The 15,444-nt window shown below is 54.9% G+C and overlaps 1 protein-coding gene across 1 annotated transcript; it reads left to right on the top strand.

Annotated features, from left to right (window-relative positions):
* Positions 1 to 2,961: 2,961 nt before the first annotated feature.
* LOC309585602 (olfactory receptor 14J1-like) lies at positions 2,962 to 3,930 on the top strand (the record flags this gene model as incomplete). The annotated part of the gene is made up of 1 exon (XM_082303543.1): positions 2,962 to 3,930. One exon carries the CDS (start codon positions 2,962 to 2,964, stop codon positions 3,928 to 3,930), a length of 969 nt encoding a protein of 322 aa, XP_082159669.1.
* Between the last annotated feature and the right edge of the window lie 11,514 nt (positions 3,931 to 15,444).

The following is a 15,444-nucleotide window of genomic DNA, read 5'->3' as shown; positions in this document are numbered from 1 at the left end:
CGGGGGGATGAGGACAGCCTGCAGGGACAGAGGCGCAGGGCAGGGACACCATGGGACAGCCTGGGCTGCAGAGGGCAGAGGGATGGGCAGCAGCTGCAAGGCCCTGACAGAGCCAACTTGTGCAGCCCTTTGGCCACGGCTGCTGGCCCTGGCCCTGAGGCCAGGAGGGGACAAGTGACCCCTGCAGCCCTGGGGCCTCAGGGCCTCCTTGTCCCTGCCCAGCAGCCTGGCAGGGGCCGCCCCATGGTGCTGCCCTGGGCACTGCACATCCCCACATCCCAGTGCCCCGGCAAGAGCCCTGAGCACTGAGGGAGGGACAGGATCTGCCTTGCCAGGGGCTGGGGCTCAGGCCTTGGCCCTTTGCACTCATGGAACACAGCCAGCTTTGCTCAGCACCAGAGACACCTTTCCCTTGCTTGTCCCCCCCTGCCATCGCTGCCTCCAGAGTTCTGCTCTCACTGGAACCTGGGGACACTTTCACGTGAGTCGTGTCCCTCACTGGGACCCATTAAAAGTTAAAGAAACTTTGGACTTCGAATCTGACTTTGAGTTCTTGGGAAGTTTTTTGAAGACACTCTGAGGGACTGAGTCTGATGTGAACAACACCAAAGGCCCGAGAGGGTCATTAAAATCCTTGTGCTGCTGCTGTGCTGCTGAGCTGGGCTGGGCTCCTGGCACAGAGGGAACTCTCAAGCTCCTGGCAACCAAGGAGAGCTTCAAAGAGGCAGCTCTGCTGAGGAGCAGCTCCTCTGCCAGCCCAGCAGGGCTGAGGGCACTGCCTGCAGGTACCTGGGAGGAGTGAGCAGAGAGCTGGCTAAAGCAGCTGGGAGGGCAGCTCTGAACTCATTCCTGGAGAAACCTTCCCAGCGTGGGACACAGTGAGTCTCTGGCTGCAGGGATCCTCTAGAGCTGGCCCATGGCACGGCTGCCATGGCTGTGAGGATGGCTCTGCTGCCGTTCCTGCCTTGGGGGAGGATGTGCTGCAGAGCGGGGCTGCCCTGGGCACCGTCAGAGGGACAGGGCAGGACGGCTCCTGCTGCCAGGGCCGGCTGCAGGCTGTGAAGGTGGGCAGCAGCCAGGGGTGCCCAGGGCTGTCCTGCAGAGCAGCTCCTGCAGCCCTGAGGGCTCTTTGCCAGGCCAGGGCATCTGCCACCTGCCAGGGGCAGCTCTCAGCCTGCCTGGCAGCTCCCCATGGGCGGTGCAGGGGAGCTGTGGCTGCAAGGAGTGACTCCTGCAGGGCAGGTCCTGCTGCTGTGGAGAGGCTGCTGTGGGGGCCAGGGCTGCTCAGAGCTCCAGCTCATGCCCAGCTCATTCCTGAGGGGATTTTCATGAGCACATTCAGGGCAGGAGATTCCTGCTTGAGTCTCTGCTTTCCTCAGTTTGTGCTCCCACTTTTCCCAGGCTCAGCTTGGTGGGAATGGAAACTCAGCTGTGCAGGTGGAGCAGGGGCTGAGGCTCTTAAACCATCCCACTGAGGATTCCTGGGAGCCTCAGCAAGTGCCTGCACCTCCGCGGCCTCCAGATCCAGCCAGCATCACCTTTCCATGGTGCCCAGGCCCGGGGGAGCTGCTCTTTAATCCCCGCAGCCCCGAGCGGCTGCCGGGCAGGGCTGGCCCAGGGGCTGGGCTGGGCTCCGGCAGCAGCGGCAGGGACGGAGCCCGGGCCGCAGGAGCAGCTCCCGGCTGGGACAGCTCCAGCAGCAGAGCCGTGGGCAGGGAGGGAGGGAGGCAGCGCTGAGGGCAGCCCTGCTGAGGGGAGCTGTGGCAGCTGCCGGGCCTGCCCTGCAGTGCAGACACCGCCCTGAGCAGCGCAGCCCCGGTGTCCCCTCGCAGCCAGCACAGCCCTCAGCCCGGGGGCTCGGGGCCCTCAGCCCGGGGGCTCGGGGCCCTCGGTGCCCTCCTGGGCCGGCAGAGCAGCACCAGAGATGAAGGGCATCTCTGCGGCCGCGGGCCCGTTCCTGCTGCCCGGGGCCTGAGGGCGACTGTCCTGCCCTGGTGCTGCCCGGGAGGGGCTGGGCAGCGCTGCGCAGGGAAAGGCTTTTCCTCAGGGCCCGGCTCTCTCTCCTTGCCCTGCTCAGCTACTCCTGGCGCTGCTCAGGGGCTCTCTGGGAATGGCAGCTCCAGCTGCAGGCTCAGGCCCAGCCCTGGGGCTCCTCCTGTGCAGGCTGAGCACAGCAATGGGGTGTCCCAGCTCCCTGTGCCCCGGGAGCTCTGGGCACGCCGGGCTGGGAGGCTGGCAATGAGCCGGCTCTCCTCCAGCAGGGCCATGGACAGGACCCTCGCTGTGCCCTCGGGATGCCATCCCAGCTGTGAGCTGCCTTCCAGGGGACACTGGGGCCGGGAGTGTCCTTGGCCAGCAGTGGGGCTGAGACTCTGAGAAAGGCTGAGCCACTTTGCTCTGCTGTGGGTCCCTCTGCTCTCAGCTGTGCCAGGCTGATTTTCAGGGGAACACAGTGACTGCCCTCGATCTCAGGAGGGGCAGCTGGGGACAGATGGAGCGACAGAGCAGCTCCCCTCACCCTTCTCTGAGTTACAGCCAATGCTCTTGCCTTGCACAGCTCTCTCTGCTCTCCCTGGGCACAGCAGGAAACCCTCTCAAAGTGCCTTTGGCCGTCACCGTTCCTTAGCCCTGGCACAGGAGATGCTGCCCAGCTCCTCTGCCTCAGGAGCACTTTGGGCTGATGGAGTCCAGCCCCAGGACCGGCCCCTGTCCCCATTCCCATGTCCCCGCTGAAGCAGAGCAGAGCTGACTCCTCGCTGTCCATGGGCACAGCCCCTGCTCGTCACAGCAATGGGGCCAGATCCCAGCAGAGCTCCAGGCACGGGGCTGAGGGAAGGGCTCTGAGAAAAGGAAAACTGGGGGGCAGGGCCAGGAGAAAGGGCTTGGACATTGCTCAGCAAAGTCTCCCCTGACTCCTCACTGTCTCCTCCTTCAACAGCACTCCATGGCCAGAGGCTCAAAATGTGCAACAGCAGCTCCATCAGCCCCTTCCTCCTGCTGGCATTGGCAGACACGCGGCAGCTGCAGCTCCTGCACTTCTGCCTCTTCCTGGGCATCTCCCTGGCTGCCCTCCTGGGCAGCGGCCTCATCATCAGCGCCGGAGCCTGCGGCCAGCACCTGCACAGCCCCATGTTCTTCTTCCTGCTCAGCCTGGCCCTCACCGACCTGGGCTCCATCTGCACCACTGTCCCCAAGGCCATGCACAATTCCCTCTGGGGCACCAGCCACATCTCCTACTCAGCATGTGCTGCTCACGTGTTTTTCTTTCTGTTCTTCCTCTCAGCAGAGGATTTCCTCCTCACCATCATGTGCTACGAGCGCTACGTGTCCATCTGCAAAGCCCTGCACTACGGGACCCTCCTGGGCAGCAGAGCTTGTGCCCACATGGCAGCAGCTGCCTGGGCCAGTGCCTTTCTCTACGCTCTCATGCACACGGCCAATACATTTTCCCTGCCCCTGGGCCAGGGCAATGCCCTGGGCCAGTTCTTCTGTGAAATCCCACACATCCTCAAGCTCTCCTGCTCCAAATCCCACCTCAGGGAACTTGGGCTCATCACTGTCAGTGCCTGTTTGGTGTTTGGCTGTTTTGTGTTCATTGTTTTCTCCTATGTGCAGATCTTCAGGGCTGTGCTGAGGATCCCCTCTGAGCAGGGCCGGCACAAAGCCTTTTCCACGTGCCTCCCTCACCTGGCCGTGCTCTCTCTGTTCCTCAGCACTGTTATGTTTGCCCACCTGAAGCCCCCCCTCCATCTCCTCCCATCCCTGGATGTGGCCCTGTCAGTTCTGTACTCGGTGGTGCCTCCAGCCCTGAACCCCCTCATCTACAGCCTGAGGAACCAGGAGCTCAGGGATGCCCTGAGGAAAGTGAGGACTGGATACTTTTCACAAGTTAAAATCTTTCTATTTCCTTCTGCCATGCGAGGAAAATGATGACTGGGATGCTTCTCAGAAGCAATAAACTCTCTCTTTTCTGCTCCAGAACCTTCAGAATGTAACTCTTTACAATCTTGGCCTCTTTTTCCTCTTTGTCCATATTTTCATTGGTGCTTTTTCTTATTCTTTTTCTGGTGTTATTCTGCTTTTTATAAAGTACTGTAGCACTACTCCTTGCATTTCTGCATGAACATCTACCTTTCTTTTGAAACACAAAGACTTTCAGGAGGCTTCTTCCCTGTGCATTTGAATCAAAACAAGGGGCTGCCCTGACCTTTGTGTCCAAGGTTTGTTCCTCAGCCCTTCTCTGGCTCTGCAGGGGCAGTGCCTGTGGGCAGAGCTGGAGGGAAGAGACTCCCAGCACAGCAGCACGGCCAGGGACAATGGCCCAGCCTCTTCCCACCTCTGCTCTTCCCAGCTCCACACTCCCTTTCCCAGCCCTTCTGAGGGTGCAAGGCCGGAGTGCTCGGGCAGCTCAGTCACTGTCCTGCTGCGTGTCCGTGCTGTGAGCACAGGCAGGGACAGGCCACGGGCACTGCTGGGACACAGCCGGGCTCCAGCACAGCAGCTCCATCAGCAAAGGGCATCTCCTGGGGGCAGGGCAGGAAGGCTTTGCTCTCCTCCAGAGCTGCTGTCAGGAATGTGCCCCAGGAATGCCCTGGCAAAGCAAACCCCAGTGCCCAGGGGCAGGGGGGAGTGTGCAGGGGGGGCAGGCAGCAGTGTCCTGGCACTGCCAGAGCTCCTGGGATGGACCTGAGGGAGCAGCAGAGCAGGGCCTGGGCTGTGCCTTTGTTCCGGGCACAGCCTGGGAAGGTGCCCAGGGCAAGTGTCCCACACCAGCCCCTGCCACCAGCAATCCCAGCACTGGCCTCTGCCCTCCCCTGCAGGAGGTTGTTTGTCCCTGCACGGAGGGACACCAAGTGACCAGGCCAGCAGTCCGTGTTTGCTGTGTCCTGAGGAGCCTTCAGCAGTGCATCGAGTGGGTGTGGGGAGATGAACCCGAGTGAGCACAAACACCATCAGCAGCACTCGGGGCTGGCACAATTCCAGGGGCACAAACTGTGCCCTGAGGCCACTTCACTCCCAGAGTAATGTCCTCTGGGAAAGCACCTGTTATAAACATATATTATAGTATTGGCTTCTCGCAAAGTATTAAAGTAGATATTATATAATGTTAGAAATGCTTTTTGCTGTGTGGATGTAGTTTTCTCTCGTTTTAGCAAGAATGTTAGCAAGTGTGAGCAAGTAAGATAACCTCCAAGGGAGCAGAGGATGAGGCCCAAGGAGCTGCTAATCAACACTTTGTCCAGAGAACAAAAGGGCCCAAAGGCTGCTCCGCCCGGAGAACGGGCAGCCAGGAGGGTCCGAGAGCTGCTATCACCGCTCTGCCCGGGGGGCAAAGAGGCCCAAAGCTGCAATCAGCCCTGACTGTCTGGAGAATTAAGAGATCCACCCCACCATCGACTCTTACCTAGCGGGCCCAACCCCAAGAATCAAAAGAAATAAAACCACAAGGCAGAAGACTACGCATGCTCTAAAAAGGCGGACCCAAGGAGTGGCCATGCAGATCAATTCCTGGAAAAGTTTTAATATGAATAGAGAACAGACAGTAAAAATGGTATAAAAGAGACTCACCTCGGGCATCAGGTGTGCTCTTGGCAGAGCGCCAAGGCACCCGGCCGTTATCCCTTTGCTTTATTTTACGTGTCTCTTATTGTCTTTATATTAAACTCTTTAAATTCTAACAGGAGAGTGAACCTCACTTTTCACAGCACCTGAATTCTTTGCTGGGCTGTGCTGAGAACTGCATGCAGACAAACGTCCAGGGCAGGGAGGCTCCAGGGAAAGTGCTCAGGACAGCCAAGGGCTGCACAGAGAGACACCGGAGTGGTGGGTCTGTGGGGAGAAATCACAGCTGCCTCCCTTGGGAATCGCCCCCAGGACCTGGACAGGCTGTGCTGTGTTCTGGGCACTGACCTGGAACCAAGGGATGTGGAAAAGGCCTCTGGTGTCAGGGACGTTGGGAAGGCTGGGCAGGCACTGGCATTTGTCCCTCAGGGATTCCATGAGGGTCCTGCCAAGATGAGCTCTGCTCCTCCTTGGAGCCCTTCATGGGCACAGAGGGCTGAGAGACCTTTCCAGGACAGGCTCAGGCCAAGGAGCCCTTGAGTCTCTCAGCCCCCCATCGGTGCCTGCTGGAATTCAATCCCCCTCCCCATCCCGCAGCAGCCCCGCATTTCCCTCCTCCAGCCTTGCTCTCCAGCACAGCCACGGGGGCTCTTCGGGCTCTCGGCTTTTCCTGCAGCCACCGAGGCCAGCTGAGCTCTGCCTTCCCCACACTCAGCCCTGCCCAGCGCAGGCAATGCCCAGAAATTCCCTGTGTGTCCCTGGCCTTGCTGTCAGCCCCGGCAGCGGCTCCGTGGCCCCTCTGTGCCCCGCTGCCCCAGCCATGGTGCCCCAGCCCCTGTGCAGGCCCAGCCCAGGACAGGAGCGCTGCGGGTGGGAACGGCCCCTGGGCCCTGCTGCCCACAGCAGCCTTGGGGCTCTGCGCTGTTGAGCTTTGGACGGGGTACCCTTCCTTCCCGGACCAGGGTGAGAGAGCAGAGGAGGCTGCTGTTCTGCTGAGTTCTGTATTTCATAGTCTCACAGCTTTCTTGAAGGCAGAGTTCGAAGGGGGTTACATGATAAAGGCAAGCAGCAACAGCAACAACAGGCAAAAACAGCTTCTTCTTCTTCTTCTATATGCTCTATATGCTCTATATGCTCTATATGCTCTATACTCTACATTTTTTCTTGCAGAAGTGTGGATTAGATTTGTTAATTGACCAATAAGAGTAACACACGATTCCAGTTTTCCTTTTCTTAACCGATCCTGGTCTAATTCTAACAGTCGTAAGCCTCACACCAGTGTTACACAGGTATTACACAGATTTGTGGATGCAGTTTCTATCAGCTCTTATTGTTTACGTGAATGCTCTATCTAAAAAATGTGAACAGTGTCATTCTATCCATATTTTGTCTAAAGTAAAGAATTCTGTGAAAAGGTAACCCTGCTGCAGTAAGAACTGTGTTTAAGGTCTCTGCTGCAACTTTTCAATGTTTAAGGCACTTAGCATATATTTCTACTAAAGGTTAAAAAATCTGTATTTCTATTTCACTTTGGTGTGACTTCATGTATCTCAGCTTGTCCAAAGGTTTTAATTCAACCCCTGTGCTTTGGCTTCCCTCTGGGCCTGAGTCCAGAGGAGCTTTCACTTCAACAAAACAGAACACTTACAAGAAAAATAAATGGAGTGGGAACTCATGAGAGATTGAATTTTCTCTGATTCAACTCAAGGATTGATGCCATAGACTTCTGAGTGGAAGAATAATTAATTCATTCGCCTTAAGACAATAAATCAAGAAAATAAATTAGACTTTTGTATCAGGTATGAGTGAAGAGATTGCACCCAACACAAGTTTTTCCTGTAGGATTTTTATTTTATTTTTTTATTTTCTCAGGAGATTGTATCAAGGCAGAAGAATTAAATTCAAGATATTTGTAGCAAAGAGACCTCTGCTGAACTCATTGTTCCAAATAAACATATCCCTTACCCCATATTTCCATGACTGGAAATTTTTCTAATTCTGGACTCTAGTATATTGTACTGTATGTGTATTCAGAATACTTTGCAACAGTTAAATTTGCTTAAATTTCATTTCAGACATTTACTTAATTTTAAGAATTTGCCTCATTTCAGCCATCTTTTAAAAAGTATTTTCACACTTTTATTTTTTTTGTCTGTTACCTTTTCAGTGAGGAGGATCATCATTTGGGTTTTCTCTTGGTACCTCACTAATGCACTCTGAGAGCCATGTTCTGTGTTATTAATGTAGTAGTGATCCGGGGTTCATGGATGGCTACTGCAGGAAACTTGATGGCCAGTAGTGAAAACAGCAAAAATAATGATGAGAGGAGCCACAGACGTTCTGCTGTCTGAGAACTGTGAACTGCCAAAATCAAAAAGGTCAGTGCTCTTCTGGTTCAGAATGCCCTTCAGTTGGAGCTGGAACATACTTTGGGCTAAGAGCCTGAGCACAAGAGGCTGTAGCACCTATTTTGTTCCGCAGTTCCCTATTGCCCTACTCCATACTCCACTGAATTCCAGCATGTGATTTGCTGAGCTGTAGACTGTCCCTGAGTGGTGTGATTGCCTGGAATGCTTGAAAATTTGGCTTCACATTCCTCAGTTTCTTTTCAGCATTTTCTCTGTTGCCCTCGTTGCCTCACACCAGCCCCTGTTTTACTTCTAGATGGAGAACAAGGTTACAAACTACAACTTCTCTTCCTATGTCCTTAGAGGGGTTCTCACCTGTAATAATAAATGAAATAGGTTTCATTCCTTTTGATTCCTCCTGGTATGATGCAAAGAAAGGAAAGGTAGCTGGAACTATGGCTTTTTGGGGTGGCTGTTATACCAGAGCCCTGGATCTGTATTAGGGATATTCGTGTTGGCCAGACTGTCTCAGCAGAAAGAGGGAGGAGTGCAATATTAATGTCAGGAGCTCATCCCTGTCCGTGATTTATTAAAAGAAGCCTAGCTTCATGTCTTAGGCCCTGAATGAAATACCTGCAGTTTGGCTGCCTGAGTTTGTATCTATGGATCCCACTTCTGTGCAATGTCTGAAGGCCAGGGAACTGCCTTTGTTACCTCTCCTACTGGCACTGCTACAGGAGAAGGAAAGAAATCCAACTAATTTTGAATCAGCTAACGTGTCCCTTTTGGATACAGAATTCACTGAGAGCCATAAATACAGTGCGTGGCTTTAATAAAGCACAAACGTGAATTTTAAACCACACCTGGCATTGATGTTGCTTGGACTGAATGTGTGCACAGCCCCATGTTTCTCCTCATCGTCCCTGTTATGAATTTCTGCCATTTTTCCTCTTCATTCCTGTCTGAACAAAAGCAGACTTTGTGCCACTGAGTTGAGAACGTTATAAATAAGGTATGTAATTCGTGCTATTATGTATAAAATTGGAGTGTAATCAGACCCTACAGAGACCGAGTTTCAAAATCCCTTCAGCAGCCTGGCTGAGGGAAAAATTTCACAACACTAAAAGAAGTTCTCTCACAATAAGTGAGGATTCCACCCAGGTGGGGTTAGATCTTATCACCGGGACATTTGCACCATAACGACTTGATTGCCACCTTCTGATATCTACATCTCATCTGATAAGGAATCGGACATCCCGGGAACTAAAAATAACTGTTCCAGGAAGCAGAGATGGCCCATTCATCAGCAGAAATGGCCCACTCATCACCCAGGATGGACAATTCCTGGGATCCAGGAAAGGCTTTGCGCAGCCCAACTCCGGGACAAGAAAACTTCATGAATATGCTAAAATGACGAGAAGAATAGAATTAATTCAGACTCTGCCCAAAAAATGTATAAGAAGGGACCAGCCAAAGCAGCATCCGTGAACTTGGGAGGTCTGGTGCGACAGAGATCAGATCTATGCGTGTTCACCCAGCTCCGACCCCGGGCTCGGAGCTGCTTTTCTCCATCGTGGCTTTTAAAACCGATATTTCGGTAGCATAATAAATGTCATTTCTTTATAAATTTTGATTGGGCAATTTTGTTTATCTTAAGAACATCCTTCTCAGGCATCAGGAAACTGCCCCATCTCTTTGTTCACCATCTCGAGTGTTTTTCTCACTCAGAGAGGATGGTAACACCACAGAGATTCGTGTACTGACTCTGAGCAGCAAGCTTTGGCCCTGGTGAAGCTGAAGGACCATAAGGCAAGGCAGGAATTTGTTAAGAAGTTCTCACTAATCCCTGGATTTGAAGGAATGATGGAATAAATGGCAAACCTTTTGCTTCAGGCACTGGAGCAGATGATTTTTCTAACAAATAATATTGGTATGAGCGTTACTGAGCTCATTCACCTTGTGAGGGATTTTTTCTTTAAAAAAACATTGATTTCTTTGTACCTTAATAGCACAGCTTTTGAACAGCTGGGTGCTTTTGTGTTCCTTCTCCCGTTTATGATGTCAGTGTGCTTTTTACTGCATATCCAAGAACAGCTTCTAATTTTTCTCATTTTTAGCTTCACTTCCTAGTTTTTACAGTTAAGTGCATTTTTTATGTTGTAGGTCACCTGTCACATTTCCCTCGGGCAGTATCTGTACACTGCAAGTGATTCAACCTCTCTCTTTCTGTTTCATCTCATGCTAATGGCTGGGAGATGTTATCTGGGTTAGCCAGGCTAAGGAACATCCTGTTCTTGCTTAATTTTCTTGAGCTGAGAACCTTCTGGCTATCTCACTGCTCCTTGGAGTATTGTGTTGCTCTGGGTTCTGCAGATAGTTATCTGAGGTGTGAACTGGCCAGCTGAGTTGCTGCCCTTTGTAAATGGCTCTGTTTAAATTTCTGTGCTATCTTGGACACCGCTTAAGGTGTTGGGTCCCTCTTGCCTCAGGTGCTGTAAATGGGAAGATGAGAAATTCCTTCCCATCACTGATCAAAGTCCTGGCCAATCTCTGTATAAGGGGAGATCTGTAATGTGATGAATTTCCTTTGCTGCAGTATCTGTGCCAGGCTTTTCTCCCTTGTCTTTGATCGTTTATAACATACACAGATACATGTTTTACTTAGGGAAAATCTGGGAGCATGGTGTGTTCATAGCTACTCGGTAACATATTTTCAGTATATATAACACGTGAATGGAAAAGGGGAAGTGCAGCACAATGAGTGTGTTTTGGGTATCTCCTGCAGATGTTGAATCTGTCCATAAGAAGAGATTTCTAAGAAAGTTTTATTAATGAACGTTGCATCATTGCTTTTTTTATGCTTGCAGCTGCTCAGAGGGAAGGAAAGTCCCACGTCTCTCTTACACTTGTTGAAACACAGCATGATTTGTTGGTGTATATAAATTTAAGCTAGCTATTTCTCATTTGACTTCATTTTGCTTTGTGCCAAGGTCCTCTGGAGTAACTGAAACAAAAGTAAAATGCCTGTTCTGATGGAATGATTGAATAAAATGTAAAAGGATAGCAACAGTCAAATTAGATCCCCTTGCTGCTCATTGCCAGGAAGAGCTGGTTCATTAAACCAAAGCAGGATGGAAGTGATGAGCAATGTGCTTGCTTAAAGGATTCCTCCCTTGAGAGGGTGATGGTGTCACCTGGATCCTTGAGATCATCATCTGCTGCTTGCTGACTGCCTCTGAGGAACAAGCCTCAATGTCACCTTACCTGTCTGTGACCCATCGGCCTCGGGAAACAGCTGCTTTCTCTCATGCTGCACTGGTTTGGAAAGGAAGGAAGAGGCAGGAAAATTGTGACTTTCACCTGTGTGAGTGCTTTGGTGGCAACAAGATTGTGTCTTTCTATGTAAGAAAGTGTGTCTCTCTCTTTAAAAGCCTGGTGCTTATTTTCTTTGCTAAGCAATTGCAAAGAACCAATAAAATAGACAGTGTTGTGGTGGATATTAACTTTTAATGAGCTTACAGAATAGAGCCTCTCATAATTGGAATTCCTTAGCTCTACAGAGATAATGAAAATAAGAATGTAGTGAAGTTGCTATATACACTAGCAGATGATTTCCAAACACTGAAACCCAAAGGATTTAAAATTTATTCTGCAAAGAAATTGCTTGGGACATGCAACTCTTGGACAGGAACTACATTTCATGCTAAGTAGACATCATCTGGTTATGTTGAAATGTAAAGACTCAATTGGGGTCTTGCAGAAAGCAGTGGTAGAAGTACTGTTGGCTTTGCTAAACGCAGACCTGGGGCAGTGGGAACTATCCTGGTGCTGGCAGACAACAAGGTCTGCATGGAGGCGGGGGTGGGGGAAATCACGGGTAGGGCTTGGCCCCAGTATTTTCAGAACTATAAAGGACTTGGAATGGCCTGGGAAATTCTGTTCTGGGTAGAGATGATGATGGGATGGGTCAGCATTTAGGAAATGCTGATTAAATGAAGGGCACGCAGGGAGTTGAAGACATTGTGTTAAGGTGAGGAACAAGACCGGGACACCGCGCTGGGGCCCCGCGCACTTTTCCAGCCCGGCCGCCCCCACGGGCCGGGCCCCGCGGCTCCCGCTGCCGCCCCCCAGCACGGGGCTGTGTCCCAGACCCCACGGTCCAGCCCGAGGGTTGGGGGCGGCAGCGGAGCTGCTGGACGGAGCTTCCAGCCCCGCCAGCCGCAGCTCCGATCCCTTGGGCCGTGACGCCGGGGACGGGTGTCCGTCGGCGCTGGGGTCTGTCAGCTTTTGCAATGCAGAGGGAGAAACTGAGTCCCAAGGGGTGTCGCTTTCCATCAATCGCTATTTCTCCTCTCTTTTCCATGACGGATTTCACAGCGCTTCCTTTCGCCCCAGAGATTTGGAAAACAAAATTCCCGTCTGCCCCGGATCCCTGCAGCTCTCCACAGCTCCAGCCTCGTCCCTCCTCTCCGTTTCCTTCTCTCCAGTCTCTCCCGCCTGGCCCTGCCGGCTCGGAGGAAGGAGATTCCCCCGGCACCCCCTGCCTCCTCCTCCTGTCCCGTGGGGCGCAGTTGGTGCTTCTGGAGCCGCCTGCCCGCGCAGCCGGACCCGCCCTGCGGCCGCTCAGCGCTGCAGCCGAGGGAATGAATTGCAGGCACCGCTGCGCTGGGCTGGCCCTGGCCGGGTGCCCAGGGCCACCAAAGCCGCTCTGGCACTCTGCTCACAGCTGCAGCACACAGAGCACTGAAGGAAAGGCTCGTGGGCTGGGATCGGGGCAGGGAGAGCTCACTCACTGCTCACTGCCAGGGCCACAACAGACCCAAGCTGGGGAAATTAATGGAATTTATTTCCAAACCAATCACACCAGGACAAGGAGAACTAAAACAAATCCTAAAGAAACACCTTCCCCACCCCTCCCTCCTTCTTGGGCTCCCAGTCTCTGCCCACAGTCCCTCCTCTGCCCTCCCTGCACGGCAATCGTGTCACCAGCCATGAACTTGGCTTTTGCCTCATCCCGGGATCTCTTCCCGGACAGGAAGAACTTTCCCCAGCACAGATTCAGGCTGTGGCAGCCTTTGAGGCTCAGGGTGTTTCTCCTGCAGCTCCTTGCAGGTCTCCTCTCCCCGTGCCGGCTCTCCTGCGCCACAGAACTCTGCCGGCTGCAGCTTTGCAAACGTCAGCTCCAGGTCTGGATGTTCCTGCACTATTTGCTCGAGGTCCTTGGGGGCTGCATCCGATCCACTGTTGTTGTGTTCCCCCTCGGCACGGAGCCCATGGATCTGATGGCCCCTGGCCAGGGCCTGGCACAGGAGGTGGAACCTGGGTGCTGCTGCAGCGGCGCCGGGGGAGCCCCAGGACTTGCTGTGGCCGCTGTGGCAGCCGCAGCACAGCCCGTTCCCAGCGAGGAGCCCAGGGCTCCGTGGGGCTCTGCAGGACCTCGGCCCTGGGGCTCGTCTGCATCAGCCCGGGCAGCTGGGCTGGACTTGGCTTCGTTTGTGCCTCTGGCTGCCCTGGCACAGCAGCTGCCCAGCGCCCAGGGGACAGCAATGGGAGCGGGGCAGGTCGGGGTGAGCTTCAGTGTCTGTGCCCGGCAGAAATGCCAAAGCCTTCCCTAAGGAGCAGCGAGTGCTGCCAGAGCACAGGATGATGCTGCTGCTGCTGCTGCTGAGCACGGGACGGCCCCAGGGCTGATGCCAGACAAAGCCGGGATGGGAGCCACAAACAACGGGAGGAGGGGGGGAGGGGCAGGAGAGGACGAGGAAGAGCGAGGGGGGAGGGCGGATGGAGGAGCAGGAGCGGCAGGAAGAGGAGAGATAAAAGGGGAGGGGCGGGAGGAAGAGGAGAGATAAAAGGGGAGGGGCGGGAGGAAGAGGAGAGATAAAAGGGGAGGAGCGGGAGGAAGAGGCAGGACAGAGGAGGCAGGAAGAGGAGCCTCCACGTGCATCCATCGCTCTCTGTGTCCGCAGCTCTCAGCTCCCCCCATCCCGCAGGTGACCGGGTAGGGACAGCTCGCCCCAAATATCTTGGGCGGTCACTGGGGTTATTTTTGGGAGAGGGGATTTTTGGAGCTTGGAGGACTCCAGCACCGAGCCCCAAATATCTTTGTTGGTTCCTGGGGGAAGGGGGTTTGGTGGGGCGGGGGGTGAGGCGGATGTTTGGATCTTACAGGGCTCCAAATGTGAGTCGGAAATGCCCCTTGGGGGATATTGGGGAGCCCCCGGCACGCGGGGTTTTTGGGGTCCCGGTGGCGGCTGCCGGGAGAAATGGGATGGGGCGGGATGGGGCCCGGGAAGGGTGGGATGTGGATTGGGGGGTGGGATGAAGTGTGGCGGAGGGGGATGGGCGGGATGGGGCCTGGGCTGAGGCAGCCGAAGGTTGGGGATGATGAGGCCGGGGGGACCCCACTCCTGAGGGGCGTGCGGGGTATCCGGCAGCTCGGAGGGAGTTTTGGGGCACCCCTAATCCTGAGGGGGTGGTGCCGGCAGCGGGGGACACGTGGCTCCGGCAGCTCTGGCCCCAGCTGAGCCCCCCCCGCCGCCAGCGCCCCCCGGAGCGGAATTTGGGGAGGGGGAGGTGGGGGCGGCCAGGCCGGGCCCCCCCGCGCTGTCCCGGCGGGGGCCGAGTGCGGGCGGGAGCCCCGCGGGGCCCGGCCCTGCCCGGGCACGGCTGATGCCGCCCGCCCGCGCTCCGCACTGGTCCGGACTGGTGCTCCCAGTGCCGTGCGGGGCGGGGCCGCTCTGGGGACCCCCCAGGGCACAGCGCGGCTGCTTTGGGGCTGTGGGCAGCGCCCGGCGCTGGGCATGGGGCGGGTGGGGGCAGCTGGGGCCGCACTGGTGGCACTGGTGGTGCTGGGAGCCCCCCGGCCGCGGGCGAGGAGCTCTGGGGTGAGGGGGGGGGGGGAAAGGGAGACCCGTTTTAAAGAGGGGGAGAGCAGTGAAAAGGGGATCGGACTCCCCAGACTGAGTGGGAGAGGGAACTGAGAGCCCCAAACCAGGTACGTGGGACACGGAGGCTTTGGGGGAGGATGAGAAAGGAGAGGGGGATATCGGAGAGAGGGAGGAAAAAGGGAGTGGGACCCTTCCCCTTCGTGGGGTCCGTTGGTGGATGAGGATTGGGGGATGATGGGAAAAGGGTGGAGGAGGGGAAAGATGGGGGGTGGGACCTCCAGAGGAGTGGGAGGGGTTCTGGAGAAGCCCAAAGTTGCCATCATTGCAGGGGACTGATCTCCTGTGGGAAGAGCTTTGGCCGGAGCACGGAGCTGATCTCCCAGCACAGGATCCAAGTGGGGGAGAAGTCCTGTGTCTGCCCAAGCTTTGCCCAGAGGTGCCATCTCAGAGGAGAGAGACCCTACAGGGGCCAGGAGGGCAGGAAAAGCTTTCATAGGAGCTCCAGCCTCCCCAGACACCAGGGGATCCACACTGGGGAGCCCCTATGGATGCCCAGACTCTGGGAAGGGCTTCACCGTGAGCCCCAAGCCCCTGGAACACCTGGAGGAGCCACCTGGAGGAGGTTCCCTACAAGTTCTCGGCTGCAG

Source organism: Coloeus monedula (genome assembly GCF_965178545.1).
Source record: "Coloeus monedula genome assembly, contig: HAP1_SCAFFOLD_80, whole genome shotgun sequence".
NCBI classification, from domain to species: domain Eukaryota; kingdom Metazoa; phylum Chordata; class Aves; order Passeriformes; family Corvidae; genus Coloeus; species Coloeus monedula.
The sequence above is the reverse complement of the archived record's forward strand: the minus strand, read 5'-3'. Positions and strand labels throughout refer to the sequence as shown.